Source organism: Actinia tenebrosa, unplaced genomic scaffold (genome assembly GCF_029948245.1).
Source record: "Actinia tenebrosa isolate PJP-AT-01 unplaced genomic scaffold, QUT_ActTen_1.0 PGA_scaffold0__85_contigs__length_37466705, whole genome shotgun sequence".
NCBI lineage: Eukaryota > Metazoa > Cnidaria > Anthozoa > Actiniaria > Actiniidae > Actinia > Actinia tenebrosa.
This window is the reverse complement of record NW_028292569.1, coordinates 4,213,335-4,231,418: the sequence shown is the minus strand read 5'-3', so window position 1 is coordinate 4,231,418 and position 18,084 is coordinate 4,213,335. Positions and strand designations below refer to the sequence as shown.

General features: G+C 37.7%; 1 protein-coding gene across 2 annotated transcripts in view; it reads left to right on the top strand.

Moving 5' to 3' along the window:
- LOC116301460 (uncharacterized) overlaps positions 1–18,084 on the top strand; it is a 55,803-nt gene that overhangs the window by 3,802 nt on the left and 33,917 nt on the right. The window contains exons 8-30 of one of the 2 annotated variants that reach the window (XM_089028789.1): positions 140–201; positions 850–935; positions 1,634–1,716; positions 2,765–2,859; positions 3,641–3,758; positions 4,433–4,580; positions 5,772–5,820; positions 6,698–6,830; positions 7,406–7,439; positions 8,513–8,540; positions 9,369–9,387; positions 9,898–10,023; positions 10,811–10,870; positions 11,236–11,328; positions 11,986–12,066; positions 12,627–12,736; positions 13,485–13,611; positions 14,277–14,388; positions 14,952–15,061; positions 15,867–15,956; positions 16,423–16,487; positions 17,066–17,202; positions 17,972–18,009. In XM_089028789.1, the coding sequence (XP_088884915.1) occupies positions 140–201; positions 850–935; positions 1,634–1,716; positions 2,765–2,859; positions 3,641–3,758; positions 4,433–4,580; positions 5,772–5,820; positions 6,698–6,830; positions 7,406–7,439; positions 8,513–8,540; positions 9,369–9,387; positions 9,898–10,023; positions 10,811–10,870; positions 11,236–11,328; positions 11,986–12,066; positions 12,627–12,736; positions 13,485–13,611; positions 14,277–14,388; positions 14,952–15,061; positions 15,867–15,956; positions 16,423–16,487; positions 17,066–17,202; positions 17,972–18,009 (2,004 nt within the window). Of the gene's footprint in view, positions 1–139; positions 202–849; positions 936–1,633; positions 1,717–2,764; positions 2,860–3,640; positions 3,759–4,432; positions 4,581–5,771; positions 5,821–6,697; positions 6,831–7,405; positions 7,440–8,512; positions 8,541–9,365; positions 9,388–9,897; positions 10,024–10,810; positions 10,871–11,235; positions 11,329–11,985; positions 12,067–12,626; positions 12,737–13,484; positions 13,612–14,276; positions 14,389–14,951; positions 15,062–15,866; positions 15,957–16,422; positions 16,488–17,065; positions 17,203–17,971; positions 18,010–18,084 lie in introns of both variants that reach the window. The other variant, XM_089028742.1, reaches the window with a different exon arrangement.

The following is an 18,084-nucleotide window of genomic DNA, read 5'->3' as shown; positions in this document are numbered from 1 at the left end:
TTTAAATGGGGAGGGGCACCCAGCATTAGAAACTTCACATGCAAACAGTGTTATGTACATGTCTAGGCATTCTTTTTTGTGAATACTAATGGTTGAATCATACTAATGTCAAACATTTTCTTTTCTTTATTGTTTACAGCTGGACAAACTAGACAATGCTATTGTGTGTGCAGAAAGCTTCAATATATTTTTAAAAATCAGGTTAGTAATGTCAGTGGAATTTTGTAAGTCATTAGGCGGCTGCAATTTGTTTTGATAAGCAGTTTATTAATTGTAAGGCTAAAAAAATTAACCTGTCAAAATGTCCTTTCTGTCTGCCTGTCCAACCACCCACCCACCCTATCCACCCACCCACCTTCCCATCCACCCACCATCCCATCCATAAATCCTTTAATCCATCCATCCTTTAATCCATCCATCCATCCACCCATCCATCCACCCATCCATTCACCCATCCATCCATCCTCTAATCCATCCACCCATACTCTAATCCATCCACCCATACATCTGTCCATCTGCCCACCACCCACCCACACACCCATACATCCACCAACCCAACCATCCATCCATCCATCCATTCATTCATCAATCTCCATCCATTCACCCATCCATCCATCCATCCCTCCCTCCCTCCCTCCCTCCCTCCCTCCCTCCCTCCCAACCATGCATCCACCCAAACATCCTATTAATGAATCCATTTGTTCATTCACAACATAATTCGCACAAATAAATATAAGATACGCCTCTCTTCGTAACCTTCTTTTCCATGTTTAATTTGAACATGAATAAACATATCCAAGATATTTCAGAATATTATTTATTTATTTATTTATTTTGGTTGGATTGCAGGGAGCATATCAAAACAGCCCATTTAAAGAAAAAGGGGGATAGTAAACGTAAAGGAGATACCTCATTACTACTGGCACTTCAACAAAGTAAGTTCCATTCTGTAGCAAGGGTTATTACTTTAGAGATAAGAAACCAGATCAATGCAAATCTTAGGTGTATCTAACAAGGATGAACACACAATTACATAGAACAATTTTCTTTGTAACTTGTCTTGCAATGGTGTTGGGAGCATGTAGGGAAGCACGGGTGGCGTAGCGGTGAGAGTGCTTGCCTCTCACCAAAGTGACCCGGGTTTGAGTCCCTACAAGCTCGATGTTGTATGTGATTAAAGTTGTTTGTTGGTTCTCTCCTGTGCATCAAGGGTTTTCCGGGTTCTCCAGTTTTCCTCCCTCCGCAAAAACCAACTTCTAAATTCCAATTCGATCTTGGGCTTTCACCCAGCTTGGATCTGAGAGTTCTGTTCGTGATTGTCCCACCCTGTGATTACAGAGAAAACTGATAGATTTTTTAACTTGTAACAAATGTGGCAAGACAAGTTGCACCAATCGTTGTGAAAAGTAGAATTTGTTTCTACTTTTGGCAAGGATTAAGTTTCTGTTGTAGCGTGTAAACCCTCTTGTAATTTTTAATGCAATGCTTTTGCGAGACAAGTTGCAGAGAAAGTTGCTCAATGTAATCGCACCTTTAGACTGACTACACACCTAACCCCTTGGAGATACAAAATATTACGGACTACTGGACTACCATAGCTTGTATCAATTGTATTGCTGTCTGTTTTATTCAGTGTATGACCACATAAGAAAATTAACAAGAGATAACAAAGATCTGACCAAACAGTTTGAAGATACATGTCGTCAGAATGAGCAGGTATGTAAGAATCTTAATACAGTATCAAGAATGCAATAGACCAAGGTAAGATGGTGATACAGTGTGAGAGCGCTCGCCTCTCACCAATGCGACCCGGGTTCGAGTCCCGCTGAGCTCAGTGTCGTATGTGAGTAGAGTTGTTTGTTGGTTCTCTCCTGTGCTTCGAGGGTGTTCTGGGTTCTCTGGCTTTCCTCCCTCTGCAAAAATCAACTCCTAAATTCCAATTGGAATTACAGTCGATGAATAGCTACTCTGTAGAAATGCCACTGCTAAATCCCATTTATTTATTTATTAATAAACTTCCTCAAGGGAAGGTTGTTTCAGGGTTCAATAACATTTGCAATTAGAGGTAAATGCTCAAAGAAAAAAAGATAGCAATAGATTAAAAAAATTAAAAAGAAAAAAACAAATTGTGCTTGTGTTGCAAGGCTAGCACTTAATAGCCATAAATGCCAATGGGCAACAAACCTGTGGCCCTCATTCCATGATCCAGTTGGAAATAAGAGTTGATTTTTGTGGAGGGTGGAAAACCGGAGAACCCGGAAAACCCTCGAAGCACAGTAGAGAACCAACAAACAACTCTACTCACATAGGACACCGAGCCTAGCGGGACTTGAACCCAGGTCGCATTGATGAGAGGTGAGCACTCACCTCTACTTGCCCTTGCTTACCCAATTTCAAGAGAAGTCATGACAGGATTTTGCATTCCCAGGTGCAGAGTTTCTGTTCTGTCACAAAATTAAAAATGCGGTCATATTTCATATTTAGTGAGTGACAAAAAATTTAACTAGCTAAGTTTTGTGAGTATGACCACATTCTAGAAATTGTAGGACTGAAAAGTTTAGAATCCACATCAAGTAATGTTTGTTATTCACCCCATCCGATCACTAGTGATGAGAACAAAACTTATACAGGCAAGGTTTTGCTAGTGGGTTTAAAAGTTAATCTTGTTCCCTGCATGTAGCACCTTCCCAAAGCCTGTATCAATAAGTTCCAATTCCCATTTACAGTAGTGGTTCATTGTCATGTTTTTAATTTTGTTTTACAGCAAAGTATAGATATGAAGAAAAAAGGGAATACACATTTTATGGACGGCAAATACAAGGCAGCTATATCAGCCTATACCAAAGCTATTCTAATGTCGTAAGTCAACTAATAAATACTTCATATTTCAATGAAGTTAGTTGCCTGAAAAGCTACAAAGCTTAGACCGACAAGGATGGGTAGATACATTTTTTACATGTTGTAACCGCTTGATAACTGTTGATGGACTTGCACATCTTTTACCAGTTACAGTTTCACCTCCTGAGAGCATTCTCAAGCTGCAGTTTGTATCAAAAAAGTTTCACTTGTTTGAAATGAATTCTTTCCCATGATCCTTAGTGATCTCAGCTTTCTAAGTTTTTGGTGACAAACTTTATTCAAATCAGTACAGTATAAAAATAGTGTATAAGTAATAGATAAAAGATTAATCCAAACAAAGAACATAGTTGACCTGCGGAACAATAGACCTTGGTCATCACGCAACGTTCATGTTTATATCCATGAGCAGCAAAGCCTTTGTTACTGCCTATGTAAACTCATCCTAATTCTATCTAACTAAGTATATAAGAAACGCCAGGACTGAATCTGATTACTGGTTGCCTTTGGATGAGGTTAATAAAGGCATTCTCTGCAACTTGTCTCGCAACAGCGTTGTGACACAAGTTGCATGGAGCATTACAGATTGTAATCTAGATTGCAATTTGAAAAAATGTTGAGAGACAATTTGCAGCAATCATTGCAAAAAGTAGAAATCGTTTCTACTTTTGGCAACATTTGCATCTCCATTGCACTGTGTAAACCCTCTTGCAAGTTGAGACAATTGCTGAGAATATTGGTCCATGTAATCGTGCCGTAACTGATAAGTGTTCTTATCTTGTAGGCAATATAGCTACATATTATATGGGAACAGAGCACAGAGTTACTTAAGAACTAAAGAAACATGGCAAGCTCTGTTTGATGGACGGCGATCTGTTGTGCTAAAACCTGATTGGGCAAAGGTAGGAGAAAACCCTAGAGTTAATTTCTAACAGTTGAAAGTATCATTTTTCTTGATATTGTTACTTTACACGGTCAGTACTGTTGTCCTTGGTATTATCACTGTTCATGAAAAAGCACCAACTGACATTTTATTGAGGATGGCAAATCCAAGGGTGATACACACACACAAGCGCACATGAATAACTGTTTTGAAAATAATGTGGTTGTGTTATCTTTTCGAGGGTTGCTGTCGAGGGCCACCATAATTAACCTAGTGTTATATTAGGTTTATTTGTCTGGTATTGAGTGAAGTTTTCATTATATTAAATATTATGGATGCGTGTCAATACTTATTCTCCTTTAGTCAGAGCAGACTCCTGCCTCACACTTCCCTCTTACCACAGTGTGTGCTCTTTATCCAACAAGATATAAATAGACCGTTTCCTCAAGGTTGCGTGCGCATCCAAATTTAAGGAACTTGACGGGCCACAATACCAGAATGCAAGTATTATCATGCATTGTTCTAAATTTTTTTAGCTAAGAATTTATAAAATCGATCATTCTTCTCTTTAAATATAAAACTGGCTTATCAATTTTACTTAATATGCACTTTTCAGTTTTGTGGCCTGTAAAGTTGGATGCGCATGCAACCTTGACAAAACGGTTAATTATATTTTTTTCTGCTATTGCGCAGGGTCAGTACAGATATGCACAAGCATACTTTGAACTTGGGCTGATCGATGAGGCAATAAGCACCAACCGAGAAGCAAAAATAGTCTGCACCAGGGACAGTAAGGATTTAGATTTTCAGTATGAAAAGTTCTTAAAAGAAAAAAACAAAGGTATGGGGTTATGAAAGAGTGTCTATTGTAATTTATCAAACCATCTAATTGCCCTACCTCACTATGATGTCACATCAAAACAATCTATTGTTTAAACGCAAAAGATCATGGTCGTCGGACGGGGTCAGGTCAACCGAAAATTGTTCTAAATCCCATATCATTCCACAAAGAGAGGTAGAATAGCCAGCAAATGCTCAGAATATTTTTTAGTACATATTAACACATATTATATCTGAAAATCAGGCCATTTTAGATTAAATTGTTTCGCTAGGAGCAAATTTTGTTGAATTTTCTATTGGATTTGGCGATTCTATCCCCACATAAACAAGCATTGGATGTCATGGTGAAATAGGGCAATTTAGTGAGTAGCTAACTCACAGATTCAAATATTCAGTTTCGAGTTCTCTGTTGCTCAGGGTTAGCCTCAACTTTGTGCAGATTATCCGTGTGTTCCAGAGGTGAGGGATAGTAGAATTTCAAAGTGTTTGTATTGTTGAAGTTGTGCATTCTCTACTTTACTGTTGGAATTAGCCAGTTTATTGTTTAAGAATCATTTTCACTGTGCATGCGATTTTATCCTGAATTACTCACCTTTGTTTAAACTTTCCTTTGTTCTTAAATAAGCAAAAGAAAGTTAGAAATTAGGGACAAAATCACACTGCCCTGAAAACGATTCTCAAACTTTGAACTGGCTTATTGAAATGAGGCTAACCCTGAGTAAATGAGTCTGTAATCAAGGATCACAGCAGTAATTTGGAATTCAAAAAGGTCTAGGCAAGCAGTCTTTTCCCCCCTTAAGATGGTGTTTCAGGAGACCATTCACACTGAAACTTTTTCGTGCAGTGATATTGCTCAAAAATTGTTCTCATGTAACCTAGTGTGTGGTTTCAATTTTTAGCGATGTGTCTTTGAAGCAACATGTTGCAAGTTTTTGAATGACCTTCAAAACTCACAACACTGTTTCCATCCATTTCTGCACCCGCCATGCCAACTTTTCATGCAACAATGTTGTGCTAAAAATCATCTCGTATAACTTCACTTTTATGGCTCAAGGTTTTTCATTGCTGATGGCCCGAGTGTGAAGCAAGTAGCTAGGCTATATTGCGCCTTTTTCAAGAAAAAAGCTTTAAGCTTTTTAAAAAATTTCCTGATACATTAGCTTTATTTTCAAATTATTAATTTTTTTTGCAGAAATCCAAGCCAGAAAAACTGCAAAAGTGGAAAAACATCAAACCAAAGCGTAAATAAATAATGATTATCACAATTTATACATTTTCTATACTTAAAAGCACTGAATGAAAATCAAATGACAATTAGTTCAATGCAAATAGCAATAATGGACTACTTTGATGATGCTGCTGCCATCTTGCCATGGGGCAAAACAAAGCAATGATGACAGAAAAAATATATACATTGTAAGGTTTCGTGTGTCTTTTGTGGATTAAGGTGATTGATGTCCAATCTAAATTCATCTTTTGTTGTATTCTGTTGTGGTGAGTTGTTATCATCAATCAACATTATTACTTTAACAAAGCTTTGTTTGCCCCCTGAATGCCCCATAATGCCTTGCAATCCAAGATGGCCACCGTATCAAGTGAATAGGCCTCAGGGTTTAAAAAGGTTTGGTCAATAAAAAATATTCAACTAAAATTGGTACCTGTCCAGCCAAATGCTTCTTAGACTAGTCCTCTTGACTGGTTACATTGACTGGACACATTGACTGGACACATGGACTGGACACATTGACTGGACACATTGACTGGACACATTGACTGGACACATTGACACAATCTGATAATAATAATGACACCAACCTTGGTGATTGACGATAACACTTGACGGTAATTAAACTGATAAACTCATGGTCTGCTTTTAACATCTCTAGTTGATTAGGGATAGGACCACCACCAGTCTAACGTGGTCATCTGATCCAAGCAAAGCTCTAATCATTTGCAGGTGTACCGGTAATTAACAAGGAAGCACCTTCACCTAAGTTATCTTAAGACCCTGAGTGTTGGTCTGGCCAGGAGTTAAACTGCAACCCCCTGCATGACAGACTGACTAATACCAATTGAGTTTACGAAACATAATCATATTTCTTTGCTATTTTTCAAAAGGAATATTATAGATGGCATACCAGACCTTGTAGATGCTGATACCTCCGATACTAGTGGAGATAGTGATGATGATATTTATGATGATGATGATGATATGATGTCCAGTTCTGATGAAACAGATTCAGATGGGGAGGTAAATCAACTTTTGTTTTGATCGTTTTCTAACGAACTAAATTCTAGCTGTGTGTGAGCCATTCCTGGTTTACTTTTTTGTTGAGCTAGAGCGGATGCCATTAAACCATGAAATAAAATCAAACTAAATACTGTACTGACTAATAGTATCTATTTAGTGACTAATAGTCACTATTACTCAACCAGAACATTTATTAAACAAAAGACACAAATGTACTCTTGCGTATTTGTCTTTGTATATGAATGTTCTGGTTGAGTGATAGCAACTATTTGTCACTAAATAGCTACTATTTACCAATTTTTTTTACGGATACGGGTTGTGTCCACGTGTGTCCTCAAATTTTCTGTGACTGTATCTGCAAATTCTACGAAAACGGACATGTGTGGAAGGTGAAAACGATTCAAATACGCTGCGTGTGGACGCAAACATTTTCTTTGCGGATACAAAAATTTCTGGATACGTGTGGACGGGGCCTTAGTATTTAGTTTGATTTTATTTCACAGTTTAATTGCATCCGCTCTATTATATATTACAAAAACTATTTTATTTCAATGATTATTATTTTTTGTTATCAGGACGTTCCAGAATTAGTAACAGATTCTTCAAGAGGTAATAGCTTACTAAATGAATCAGAAATTTTCTTAGGGTTAATGAAATACAGTCGAACCTCTATTAAGCGGCACTCTATTAAGCGGTCACCCTCTATTCAACGGTCACTTACTAAAGTCCCGAATTTTCTCTCTCATGTATACTGTAAACTTGACCCCTATTAAGCGGTCACCTCTATTAAGCGGACGTGGTCACCATATCAACGTACCAATTTGTAAACTTGCATTGTATTTCACCTTTATTAAGCGGTCACCTACTGGTTACACATTGATGTATTATGACACCAAATACATAAAACATGTCAACATTCTTTTAACAGTTGTTTAGATAGCATAACTTCAATAACAGATGTTCGTATTCTACGTCACTGTGTATAAAGCAAATCCGCAGCACTAGCCAGTTTGTTTCGGCCAATTTCCACTTCGCGCAATTCCATGGTCACGAAGAGCTGTCGCTAGCGCTTAGCAAAGTGAACGACATGTTTCATGAACTTAAGTTGTCTGCCCCTAAATTACAAACAACCATAACTGAGTTTTTTTCATAATACTGTACTGTAACTTAAACAAATCATGATTTTTTATAGCAAGAACAAACCACTGTATTGTACGTACGTAGTCATGCAATGTTGTTCTACAGTTTGCGACGAAAAAAAATATTTTGAGTGAGCAATTTTGCACTTTATTGCTCTATTTTCTAGTGTTACTGTTTTCTAAGAATAAAATGTACATTTCGTGATCAATTATGCACTCTTTTGTTAATTTTCTACAAAATGTGGCCTAAATAAGTAAAACCTCTATCAAGCGGTCAACCTCTATTAAGCGGTCACTTGGCTAAGTCCCGTGGGTGACCGCTTAATAGAGGTTCGACTGTACTCTTATACAGTGTTTCATGTTTCTGTGACCTAACCAACTCAGATGTCCAGGCATTTTGGCTTCTGTCAATCAATTTTACAATGGCCGTGTGCATTCCCATCCATTCTGGTTGCAAGCAATAAATATTCACAACAACTATGCCAGCCTTGATTCATTGATATGTTATTGATTTAGTCTTTCTTTTTTTCTTGTGAAAAACAGAAAGTGACTCTGACGATGCCATACCAATGTAAGTAATATTTTATTACCCGGTATCTAAGTCAGACAGCTTTTAAAATTTCTTTGCAATAGACCTCTCACAAGGAGCCAATAGCAGCTTTGTATTATCATGTGACGGCAGCCATGTTAGATGCCAGGAACAATACAATCATTTTACATGAGAACAAATTCAATTCCCAAGAGCACAGGGATTTTATTGTTCTGCCATCTAACTACAGGCAGTTCAAGCTGGATTTTGGTGCCAGCACGTGATGGTGCAAAACCTCTATTTATCTGGAACAAGAGATTTTTGCCCAATGAGACTCACATTGAAGCACTTTGGGATGAGTTTGTCTGAATGGGCAGAAACAAGTTCTTTAATTCTCGTGGCAATAAACATGGATGTTGTGTGACTAAGGTCTATTTATAGAACTTTCCTGGTATTTGCTTGAGTGACTTGCTTGGTTGTACTTGATTATTAAGTTTCAAGAAATGGATGACAACATGAAGTTTAGACTATGTTTTAAGAGTGCAAATTAAGATTAGCCTTTGCAGGGCTAGGAAGTAATGGCTAGTCAATGGACAATGTCCAACCAAAATTTTTACTTGTTGATCCAAAGGCCGCTTAATTTGGTCCTATTTTACTGGTCCAGGGCTAGGAAGTAATGGCTAGTCAATGGACAATGTACGACCAAATTTTTACTTGTCTATCCAAAGGCCCCTTTATTTGGTCCTCTTTTACTGGGTCATATTAAATTCCTAGTCACATGTTGATTAGTCTATTGTAAAGTACTACTTAGCTTTGTTAAACTCCTCAATGATAACAAAAACTCATAGCAAATGTTATTCTTTTCAGAAGGAAAAATCAAGATAACCAGGTAATTATTAACCGAGCGGGAGGTCTGTACGGGATAATCTTGACTGAGGTCGGAATGTACAGACCGAGTGCAGCGAGGTCTGTACCCGACCGAGGTCAAGATTATCCCGTAAAGACCGACCAAGCTCGGTTGATAAGAGTTTTATTATATGACCACTTTTCATTAAAAAGGACAAAATGTTTTCGCCGTAAGATTAATATGCGATCAGACCGGTTATTACCGGAGAATCTAGACCACTCCGCGATGCGATCTATCCAATCAGATTGCTCGATTTTCTAGTGTCCAGGCTCTAAGATTCACGGTCATATAATAATCCCCGATATTAACTGAGGCTAAGGCAAATAATTGTTTTAGTATAAATAGACAAAGTGGCAGGCCGCCATTTTGGATTATCGCTGAAGGCGATTATCGTGTGATAGTGTGAGTTTCTCGACCAATCAGCGCGCAAGATTTTCAATAATCACCTGTGTATTTTTACTAATGTTGAATATATCATAATCTATATCATAGATGAAGAAACAATTGGCAGAGAAACCTCAGGTAAACCAAGTCAATGGAGCAGTTCAACCAGAAATGAAGAAACGAAAAAGAAAGGAAAGAGATAAAAAAGAACCAGACCAAGCAAAAAGAAAAGAGGTAAGTCTTGTTTTGCTTGGGAATTATTATTATTATTATTATTATTATTTATTATTATTATTTATTATTATTATTATTATATTATTATTATTATTTATTATGATATTAATTTGTATATACATTTACACTTATTTTGTACTTATTTTAATAGTTTTTATTTCATAGTTAGTATAGGAAATCGCGCGATCTCGAGTACAATTTGGAAATTAATAGACACGAGTAATGTTTTGAAAGTACTTGTAATTACACGAGCCTTTAAGCGAGTGCAATTAAAGAACTTTCAAAACATTACGAGTGTCTATTAATTCCAAATTGTATGAGAAGATCGCGTGATTTTTTGTTTATAGTTCACTCAACAAAATTTCAGTAAAAAATGCGAAGCGACGCCGTTCATCTTTGTCTATTTGGCGGGCGATTTTCAGTCCATCGCGCAACTGAAATGCATAAAAAAGATTAGTTCTTACGGCTTTAAAATTTTATTTATATGTTTTTTAAGTACAAAATGATAGAAAATAATTGTTTTGACATTGTTTTGGCTGTGTTGCCATAGCGACTTAATTTAGTACTCCTACGGAGTACAATTAACGCTATAATTGTACTCCTCTCTACCAATCAGAGTCGAGTAATTTTGTTATGTGTACTATAAGTGCGATAACTGTACATTGTGTACATTTGTACATTATAAATTTAGATGTAGATGTAGAATTATTTATTACCATTTTGTATGTCTATATTTGTGGATTTTATTTAATTAATTATGGTTTTTTAATGTTTGGTGAATATTTAGGCACTAGAGGTAACAGAGGGCCCTCAGAAGAGAAGAGACCTTACCTTTGCACTCAAACAGGTGAAAAGTCTAAGTATAATGCTCATATTGGATAGTTGAGTAGTTAAGACATTGGGCAAATGGATGACTAAGTTGGTTGAATGGTCAGTCCCCCCGTAACCCCTTTAGACACTCTTAATTTGTCCAGTCGGCCAGTCAGTCAGCCAGTCAGTCGGCCAGTCAGTCGGCCAGTCAGTCGGCCAGTCTTTCAGTCAGCCAGTCAGTCGGCCATTCAGTCTGCAAGTCAGTCAGCCAGTCATTCTGCCCATCCATCTGATAGTTATGGGCCTTGTTACCCCCTGATTACAGACATGCTAGCATACCAAAATAAATTTCCAACTACAAACTTATTATTATTAATTTTATTCTTACATCACTGTGAATAGGGAAGCAAGGCATACTTGGATGGTAAAGTGAAGGCATCTGTACGTTACTATGGAGAAGCCTTTGAAATGCTCTCACTTGAAAATGCATTTGAGGTGAATCACTATTCTACTCTAATCTGTAGTCAACTATTTATGACTTTAGGGTTCCCCCACTTCAAGCTCCTTCACAAGGCTTAAAATAACAGCTGTTCAATTGTCGGCCATGATGACCAACCAAATTAATTGGCTCAGTCATACCACGTTTCTTCAATCTCATACCTAGAGCCTGCGTTTCTTCTGGCCTGCGGCGAAGAACAAGGGCTCTGGCATAATCCATTTTTTGAGACCAGGATTTCTTGGACTTCCAGTATAAGAGCGCATACGTTAAAAGACTTGCCAAAAATAAAAATAAATATGTTCCCGATTTCTAATTCTTATTTTGATCGAAAGTAAGTTTGAAAGCATGATTTTCATTTATTATATTTCACTTCCGGAAAACTGCGCATGCGCCAAAAATGGATTATCCCAGAGCCCTCGTTCTTCGCTGCAAGCCAGAAGAAACGTAGGCTCTGGGTATGAGATTGACGTTTCTAAAGATGCTAGAGGCAAAAGTTATGACCGGACCAGTTTCAATCCTAGATGGTCATTGTCTGATGACCAGTCACTATTTTAAACCCTGTCTCTACTTAACTTTGTTTTATGACTCATACGATTCAGTGATTTTATAATTAGAGATTATTTTCCTCATATCTGATTTTGTATCTTTTTTAGATATTCAAAATTAAAAGTATAGATTACATTCTAATTTTATATGCCCACGGCACAGCTTGTCTGGAAACCGGCATTTACAAGGTAAGGTTTTAGGAAAGCCAAGCTGAATGCTTGGAAATAATATTCTGAGATCTTGTGAATTAATCTAGTCTGAACATTCATTACACAAAGTAAAATACGGAAGAAACCATTTGTGTCTTTTGTGTAACGAATTTTAGCGATAGCAACGGATATTCACTAAATATTTACTATTTGTCAGTATGAACTTTGTTTTTATTATATAATTAACTATGAAATTCTCTATTTCAAAAAATTGATATCTTCACACGTGAAAATAACATGTTATTTTCATGTGTGAAGTTAACACCATTGTGATGGCTATTCAAAAATACATGAAAAGAATTGCCTGAAAAAGCCAAAACATACTTCATTGATAATTATATAATAAACAGAATATTACATGGCCTCTTGGAGATACGAATTTTATCTTCACACGTGAGAGATCTTTTCAACACTCGAAGATAAAATTCGTATCTCCGCGCGCCCATGTAATATCCTCTATTCATTTCATGGTTTTTCTGCATGTGCTTTATGTCAATCATAAGATTGTATCAACTTACAGTTTTGGTGTTTGTAATTAGGAACTCCTTGAAGCTACAAAACAGTTTGAGACAATCATTGTCAAGTACAAGGATATCAAGTTCCCATTGGCTTTCTATGGACTTGGAAAGGTCTTTCGACGACAGAACAAGTTAGTAAAACACAACATTTACTCAAATTCTACTTTCTACAGGTGGTATAATCCTATAATTCATTTACAGCCATTCTCAATCACACTCGCTGCTCTAGTGATTGTTTCTGTTGCGACGAAGAAGCTTTTGGTGGATGTCAATCAAGGCGTTTCCATGACATTCTATAGGCACGTGCCCTTATAGCTTTGTGTTTCCGACAATGTTAAAGAAATGCCTTGTGATTGCATCCACCAAAACCTCCTTCATCGCGACAGAAACAATCGCAAGAGCAACATGTGATTGAGAATGGCTGTAGGAGGATCATCAACACCGTAGTGCATTACCACATACAGCTGTAGCCAACAATCAACATCAATCAAAGTCAATCAATTCAGTCAACATCAATGACATAAGTTGTATCTTATGGGAAAATGATTTCCAAAATGCAGTTCTATAAAGGTTTTTCTTCTATATTTTGACTGGCAGCAATAAAAAAACAAATTCGAATGAGCAACTTTAATTACTGAGTTCGCTTAGTATTGAAAATGGCAGTAAAAACATTTTTGGAAAACTTCTCTTGTATCTTTACCCAAATGTTTTTATTGTCCTCACCCACACCCCTCCCCCCTCCCCCCTCCCCCCCCCCCAAATACTTAATACATTAACCCCCATCCCCCACTGATTCAATAAATTGAAGCCACTTAAAAGTTAGAGATTGCTTGGAATAAATCTTTGAAATCTGTTTACCTTAGTTTTTGTTGTGGTTAGGTTTAGTGAAGCTCTTCAACCACTCAACCAAGGATTCAACATGGTGAGATGTGGAGAAGAGTATGGTGAATACAGATGGCCAGGAACACAGACCATTATAGAAGAAACTAAACCAGGAAAACTCAAGGTACACTACAATAGTCTACTTCAGAGATATGCTTCGCTTGTGACACACAAAAGTTTCAGTATGAGGCTATGTGTAAAATTAACAGGGTTCGTGCTACTCCTTGAAATCCTTGAAAAGTCCTTGAATTGAAAACACGTTTTTAAGGGCGCTTGAAAAGCCCTTGAAAATAGGGGAAAATGCCAAAACCCCTGGAATACTCCTTGAATTTAATGCAAACTTAATGTTATTTCTAACTTTCCTTTTAAAATGAATAATGATCAAAATTGATAGAAGAGTTTCTGGATGCTTGTTTACTGGTTGGTTGCGTGTCATGCTCGTTTTTTATCTAAGCTAGTGGCCCCGGCTGAATTAGCTGCACTTTAACATTGAATCAGTGTTTAAAACCACGTTCTAATGCAAAAAACTTTGTCCTTGAAAATCGAATTTTCGTGCTTGAAAAGTGCTTAAAAAGTCCTTGAATTTTGTAACGAGAATGCAGCAGGAACCCTGAATTTAATTTATTCTCTTTTTCTTTCACTAATCACTCAGCATTATGCACAAAGCCTCGCATTAAAACCCTTGTGTGTGACAAGTGAAGCATATCTTGGAAGTGGGCTATTCAAAATATCAAAATATTTGACAAAATTTAATATAATCATTCTAACTTGTAATCTTATTTGTTTTAGGTAGCGTTTGAGGACATCATATCACGATGTCAACATCCACCTAGACCTGATGCTATATGTAGATATAATGAATGTAATGGAGGGAAGATAAATATCTACCTTTCTGATCCTGGTGAGTTAAGTTTGGGGAGGCATGATGGAGGGAGATTAGAATGAATAGGGGAATGGAGTATGAAAGAGAGGAGCCAGGTAGGGGAGGGAGGTAGGGGATTATGAAAATCACCGAACTGTGGAACAGACTCGAGTTTTGTTATGGCAGTGACGCCCACTTTCATATAATAACCCCACCCATATTCATTGATGGGTTTCAAACATCATGGGTGGGTGGGTGGATGGATGGATTGGTAGGTGAGTGGGTGGGAGAGTGGGAGGGTGGGTGGTTTGAAGGGTGGATGGGTGAGTGGGTGGGGGGATAAATGAATGGATGGATGGATGGACGGATGGATGGATGGATGGGTGGGTGGGTGGGTTTGTGGGGGGATAAATGAATGGATGGATGGATGGACGGATGGATGGATGGATGGGTGGGTGGGTGAATAGATGGATAAATGGATGGGTGGGTGGATGGGTGGATGGGTTGGGTGAGTGGATGGATAGATGGTGAATAGATGGATGAATAAACAAACAAACGAATGATAAAATGAGGTTGTCTCATGTCTTTGTTTTCTCCCCCAGACTACAAGGGTTATGTGAGGTTGATATGTGATGAATCATGTAAAATAGAATATCATCCCAACTGCTGGAAGAAATATAAGAGTAACTATGGTGATAGCAATGCTGACAAGGTAAATGTCTTTGTATTGATAATAATCTCAAAATACCAGAAACACATTTATTGGACCCTCTTCACCTCTTGGAAATTCCAACCCTCTTCTATGGACAAGGTGGGGATATTTTCTGGAACCACACAATATACCTCAGAACCTTCCCATCCCTTGGAAATTCATTTGGATATTTTCTGGTACTACACAATATGCCCTCCTCAGACCCTCCCCACCCCTTGAGAATTCTAATCTTCCTCCATGGGTGAGGTGTGGATATTTTCTGGTACTACACAATATACCCTCCTCAGACCCTCCCCATCCCTTGAAAGTCCCAATCCCCCTCCATGGATGAGGTATGGATATTTTATTGGTGCTACACAATATACCCTTCTCAGACCCTCCCCACCTCTTGGAAATTCCAATCCACCTCCATGGGTGAGGTATGGATATTTTCTGGTACTACACAATATACCCTTCTCAGACCCTCCCCACCTCTTGGAAATTCCAATCCACCTCCATGGGGGAGGTATTGATATTTTATTGGTACTACACAATATACCCTTCTCAGACCCTCCCCACCTCTTGGAAATTCCAATCCACCTCCATGGGTGAGGTGTGGATATTTTCTGGTACTACACAATATACCCTTCTCAGACCCTTCCCACCCCTTGAAGTTCCAATCACCCTCCATGGAGGAGTCATTTTCTGGAACTAAGCAACACCAATATATACCCTTCTCAGACCATTGCCAACCCTTTGAAACTCCAATCTGGCTTCATAAAAATTCTGAATATTGTCTCATATTTATTAATACCTTTTTTCATAGGACTATCTAGAACGTGTGTGCTTGACACCTGATTGTGGTGCACCTGTGGTTGGTATCCAGATATATGGTACTAGCGGACTCAAAACTGAGGTATATTGAATTATTTTAGTATCTTTATTTAACAGCAGTCAATTAAAAAATAAATAGGATACTAAGGGCCAAGTCATCTTTGATTTGGGGGGGGGGGGGGGGGGGGGAATTAAGGGGGTTATAAAAAATCAGTCTCAAGAGGTGGGGGCTACATGAAAAAATCCAAGCCATAGCATTTTTACTATAAACATAATGGAAAACAAGGGAGGGGCTGGTCATGGGCATAATGTATTCCCATTTCAAAGCACGTCATTCCCTTGAGAATAACAGTCTTCTCTTCGTTTGAGTTGAATCCATATTCATGTGTCTTGTCACAATTAACTTTTAAACAAAGAAATGGTACTCTAGGGAATGACATGTGGTCTGAAATGGGAATACATTACTCCCACGGTAAAAGGTCTGTTGCCTAACAACACTGCCATTTTAGCCCTTGATTTTGCCATGAAAACTTAAATTCTTTTTTCAGTTTGTTCCAGAAAATGTGAAAGCCAAACAAAAACAAGTGAAGCAAAACAAAGTGAAAGCTCATGGGTAAGAACAAATCACATATTAACCCTCCCCTACCCCTCCCCCTCCCCAAAAACAGAAAATCTGTGACAGTGCTAAAGAGTTTGTGATTCCAACCGATTCAATTTTTAATAATCGGACTTAAATCAGATGAAATTTTGTTGTCAACTTTTTTCCTTTTCATTATTTTTTTGTCGTTCTTGGATTTATACTATGAAATATTGTTAAACTTCTTATTAAATAAGTGTTAATAGAGACTAGGGGTTTATACTGGGGGCATCACGGTAGTACAGACTGGGGGCGTCACGGTAGTACAGACTGGGGGCGTCAAGGTAGTACAGACTGGGGGCGTCACGGTAGTACAGACTGGGGGCAGTCACGGTAGTACAGACTGGGGGCGTCACGGTAGTACAGACTGGGGGCGTCATGGTATACGTGGGGGCGTCATGACTGGGGGCATCATGACAAGGGGGCATCAACCCTATAAACTACACTGTCTGGTGTTGGGCCAATGGCCGATAAATCACGGGATGCATTTCCCACTTAACAAATATTCCCTAGGATATAATTCATTGATAAACAATCAATTCTGTCTATTCTAGCAATCAAAAACAACCAAAAGGAGAGAAACAAAGAAAGGAAAAAGAAGAAGTGAAAGCAGACAACATTAAAAAAGATATGGCAGAGCAAGAGAATAAAGATCCTGCTCCGAACAATATCAAGGAAAAAACAAAACCGGGTAGGTTAATCTTGATGCTCTTGGAATAAACAATATAGAAATGTTTTGTAACAACACACCTAATTGAAAAAACGTAGTCGGGTTCAGGAAGGTCATATCATCGAAGCTAAAAGGATTTTGGGTACTCCGAAATGTGTATTATATTTGCATATAGACATGTAAAAATGCACAGTAGAGCAAAGTCGGTTGACCTAGATTAACAACATGCCAAAGCCATGATGCATAAAATGTGCACAGGAAGGGAAAACTGCAATACGCATGAAATTAGCATAATTGTTTGTCTTCCCATGCTCCCCTTCGGTCTTAGCTTTGATGATATAACCTTTTTTTGAACCTGACAACGTTTTTTCAGTTAGGTGTATCCTTCTAATATCATCCCAGTTGAATTTGTTTTAAAAGTGCAAATGAACCCTTTGACAATATTTTCAGTACTGGTTCTGCATAAAGTAAATAGTTTATTGGTAAAATATTTCTTGATTTGAGTGATGCGTCTCTAAGTTATGAAGGTTCATACTTCCAATATGTTAATGATGATGACGTCAAGTAAGGTATTTTAGTGTTTTTGTTGTAACTAGTAATATATTAAATGCTGGCCATTTTGAATAATGCAAATTTAAAATAGCTTTCATGTAAACCATGAGTAAAATAATGATCTTTTTAAATACTGTTTCTATGAACCAGTTCAATTATGTATATTTAATTAAGCCTTAATAGACGTCACACTTATGAATGAATGTATGTTCTTACAGATTCGTTCTTACTTTTTCAGCTGAAGAACCAGAAGAGAAAGAAGTACATAAAACCCAGGTATGTGCAGAAAGTGAATTTAGAAATCAAGAGTGGGGTAGTTGTAGTTCACTTACTTTTCACCTCTGGAGTCTT